General features: G+C 39.0%; 1 protein-coding gene across 1 annotated transcript in view; it reads right to left on the bottom strand.

The window, feature by feature from the left end:
- LOC102313242 overlaps positions 1-4,195 on the bottom strand; it is a 46,082-nt gene that overhangs the window by 20,493 nt on the left and 21,394 nt on the right. Inside the window, exons 2-9 of the mRNA XM_042221990.1 lie at positions 3,932-3,984; positions 3,390-3,416; positions 3,236-3,304; positions 2,259-2,312; positions 2,035-2,115; positions 1,810-1,872; positions 1,663-1,728; positions 404-472 (exon numbers count right to left, since the gene is read on the bottom strand). Of these exons, the coding sequence (XP_042077924.1) occupies positions 404-472; positions 1,663-1,728; positions 1,810-1,872; positions 2,035-2,115; positions 2,259-2,312; positions 3,236-3,304; positions 3,390-3,416; positions 3,932-3,979 (477 nt within the window). The 5' untranslated portion in view covers positions 3,980-3,984. The remainder of the gene's footprint in view (positions 1-403; positions 473-1,662; positions 1,729-1,809; positions 1,873-2,034; positions 2,116-2,258; positions 2,313-3,235; positions 3,305-3,389; positions 3,417-3,931; positions 3,985-4,195) is intronic.

The raw sequence follows: 4,195 nt of genomic DNA, 5'->3' as shown, positions 1-4,195 counted from the left end.
TTGGTGGATTGTTAAAATAGGAAAGTGTTTATAAACACCAGAGCTAAATTAAACCAACAAGTTGTTTTCAATTTGTGCAGCCAAAGATATATTTTGTGTTATCGTCTTATTAAATATTCGATCATTTTTGAAAGTAAATCAAGCAACATCAAGGCAAAGTGAAGAAAACCCACACAGTGCAGTTAACACCACCGCGACCATCAGTCAAAGTGTTTGAGAGACAGTAACGCGCAGCAGCCACCACCAACAGAAAGCTCAGGCTGGGCTTCGTACCTTTGGCGATGACTTGAATTGCAACCCTTTCATTACTGCTTTCAGAACGCCCTGCCAACCACAGTCACATGTCACAAAAACAGCTGAGATCACTGACAGTGGAGCGCTTGGTAACACGCATGACACATACCGGTTTGCTGTCGGGAGCCTGTTTGACTGGGACGTCATCAGTCTTTTCCTCTCCATTCGTCATGTAACCCTGAGTAGGAAAAAAAAGAATGCTCAGCACACCAATCCACATTAAAACTAAACTCTGACTACTCAGCTGACCAGAAAGGCTCGGAAAGAGTCACAAACAGCAGCTCTCATATGTGGAGAGACCTGGCAAAATGGGCTGGATTATTATTCTTATTTATTTAAATGCTGCAGAGGTCTTTAACTTTTTAATCTCATGATGTGATGTACTTTGTTTATACAGATACTATGTTTTTATTTTTTGTTAATGCTTCAAATTCTCATATTTTCATAATTTTCCCAACTTTGATGTGAGCGACTGAAGCGACTACCAATGAGAGTGAAGGACACTGGTGATTCATTTGTGGCAAGGTGGTAAATACACAAGATTGTTACTTAGGCAATTGGCACATTTTCTAGCAAGTGACCATCAACGACAAAGCAATGCGTGACAATGTGCGCTTTTTGTCTGGACACCGCTTTATGTTTCATTTATACATCTGCGTTGAATCTATGTAGACCTTACAATGTAGCCCACAAGACTATCCAAAGACAGCATTCACACCTGTGCAGGTGGATGAATATTAGTTTGCCCTACTGCACAGGGTTTCGGGAATGTTTCAATTACAATGTACCTACCACAGATTCAACGCAGAACAAACATCCCTTATTAGTCCTAACACTGATTCCTCTGCTTGAGGGTTTCCAGACTGGCAAGAAGACAGGACGAGTGGCGAGTCAAGATTATTAAAATGGAGGGGAAATTGTTTCTAGGGAGGAACAGACATCATAATTGAAAAGAAATATTCATTTATATAATGAAAAATAGGATTTCGCCACTTCCACATCCATCATTAACTAATTTTGAAACAACTTGTTGTGCATCACTGCTTACAGAACAGTATAAACAACAAGTAGATACATTAGCCTGAAACAGTGCAAAAGTACACACACACACACACACACACCCTGATATGCTAACACAAAATGTTAAAGCTTGTCTAAAGCCCTGCTGTGCATTTACACTGAACAGCTGGAGGTGCTTTGCTAACAGTGAAAGTGGGCGCTCTCCCTTTTTGGCTCCACTGAAATATTCCAGTCAGCATTGAGTTATTACCCTACAACAAAGCACACGTGTAGAGAAAGAGCAAGACATTGTATGTACTGTGCATGAACTAAGCCTGAGCTGAGCATTATTGGGTGCAGTTCAAATACCTGTTTGAAGTCTGCATCATCTTTGGGAACTGCAGCAGCTTCAAGTTGCTCAGTTTCTTTGGCACTCTGGAAAGAAAGAGGAAGGTTTTGATCTGGGAGTTTATGAAAAGAAGCGAGGAGGAAGATGGTACTTTGCTGCGTTTGTACCTCTGTGACCTTGGTCTGTGCGCTCGGCCTGCGTTGGCTGTATCTGGTTGGGGCGTTCAGTTCCTGCAAACACAAAACGCCCCACATGGAACAATAACAAAAGACATATGGAACAGGAAAGAAACATGAAACCCTGAGAAGCTCCAAACTCATGTTCATTTCAACATGAAAACAGAAAACAGTAAAACAATAGTTTTACATTGACCCTGAGAAAATGTGCTGTACCTTCTCTGTGGGTCTGGGTGGGACCACGGGCATCTCAGGTGGTTTATCTTTTGTCTGTCGTTGCTTCACATTTCCATCGTTCTGATAAAGAAAAAAAAAGTTGTAAACTTGTTTTTAAAGGTCACACAAATGAGCGAGATATCTGAAGTAGGAAAATGAAGGAAAGCTGTAATGATGTAAGTGGTAAACAGCAGTAGTGGAGAAGCAACACAATGTGTACACACCCCATTGTATGCTGCTGTGACTTTTTTCAGTCTGTATTGTGTGTGACTCAGTTCCTGTGGAGAAAATACAAATCTGCTTTGAAATAAATGAGTACAGTAGAACAATTTCTTTCAGATCTTTAGAAACCACACAGTTTTTTAGACTGAAGAGCCACTTTCACACAAAACTGTAGAGAATCCTGTCAGAACATTATTCAAAGTTCATCTTTCTCACATTCATGGCAAAGCAGGAGTAACTTTGATGACTGGAAATGCTCTGCGTGCTTTTCACAGGCAGACACTCACTACCTGTGAATTTACACTTATTTGTTCTAATCTCACACTGGTACAAATCGCTGACATCACAAAGACTGCTCCAGCGCTGGCAGGTTACAGACCGGCTGATGAACGATCTGACTGCGTTCTCACATCACTTGTGTCAGTGTTCAAGGCTGGCAGGCATGTGTGAAAACAGCTTAAGAAAAATGTTTAGGCTGAATAAGATAAGATTTCCCAAAAAACAAAAAAATAACATAATAGTTTAAATAAATAAGAATGGCCCATAAAGTAAAACGATATAAGGTAAAAAAATTAACAATGTACACAAAAAAAAATTAACACAAAGGAAAAAATATAATAAAATTTAAGATCTTAAAAATGACTAGAACAAATCAGATGTGATCAAATGATCAGTTAGTAAAAGTCCAATTGATACAGGTGACAATTTTTTCTTTTATTACAGAAGAAGCTTTATTGGCTTTTAATAAATGACCAAAATTATAAAGCAGATATTTCTTTTGTACTCAGAGGTCATCCCATTCAAAAACAATCTCACACCTAACGTCCATACGGGAAGAAGCCGTTTTTGAACAGTTCAGCTCCTGTTAGCTTCATCATTTCAATGAAAAATCAAATAAGTCAGCATGTATTATTATCATTAACCATTTGATGTCAATACATTTGAAATCTTTTATTTTCTGTGCACACGCAGGACTTACAGAATCTGTCGGTCTCTGAGGAACAGCAGGAGGGGGTTTCTCAGGTCTCTGTGGTTCATTTCTTTTTATCTGAAAATATGTTTATAATATATTTACAGCATGTGATTATTTTAAACACCAGCTTAGTTATTTATTTATGTGTTTATCACTCTACCTCTGTGGGCTTTGGAGGAGGTTTGGGCTATAAATGGAGAAGAGAGAGAAAAAAAGAGAAGCTGTTAGCTATGCTAAGTACTGTTTGGGCTTTGGGCATTTAAAGGTTTAGCTTGTAATCTATTAGGCAAATATTAACAAGATGTGCGATTAGTCTCTAATATTCTCTGCAGCAGCTCAGACATACAGCATACATAAATAACAATTTGCAGCCATAACAAGAACAAGATATTGTGCAGCTTTTTGTGATGAAGTCAGTCCAGGATTAGAAGACACAGTAAACACTAAGATGACCTGAAAACACAGACAAAATAACTCCTCCAGCATCGTTCCTGCAAAGTACTTGAAAAATTCTACAGGAAAACTTGTTCAGTGTAAAATGCAGCTTGTACACTGACTAATTTGTGCAAGTACTCTCAATTTACTTCAACACTTAAAACATCTGCACTGCAGGCTGTATATACATTTACAGCACCGTATGGGTGATGTGTTGGGGTTGTGCATTGCTTGTGTTCGTTCTGTGTTAACTCTAAATCTTCTCACCGACTTTGGTTTCTTCTTGACTTCTGGTTTCATCATACACGCCTCCATCCTGCCTGCAGAGAGAGATAAAGGGTTTAACTTCTTTGTGATGGCAGCATCACCATTTTTATGCTAACGGGAGCAGCAGCAGTAAGAGACCACCTTCCACCATTCAGCACAGCAAATATCGACTTGTCTCAGTTCATTGCATTCACTAGTTCATGCATTTATTACTTCCAGGCTGAACTACTGTAATTCATTATTATCAGGATGTCCAAAAAACTC

This window comes from Haplochromis burtoni, unplaced genomic scaffold (genome assembly GCF_018398535.1).
Source record: "Haplochromis burtoni strain Fernald_Lab_line unplaced genomic scaffold, NCSU_Asbu1 Contig_78, whole genome shotgun sequence".
NCBI lineage: Eukaryota > Metazoa > Chordata > Actinopteri > Cichliformes > Cichlidae > Haplochromis > Haplochromis burtoni.
The sequence above is the reverse complement of the archived record's forward strand: the minus strand, read 5'-3'. Positions and strand labels throughout refer to the sequence as shown.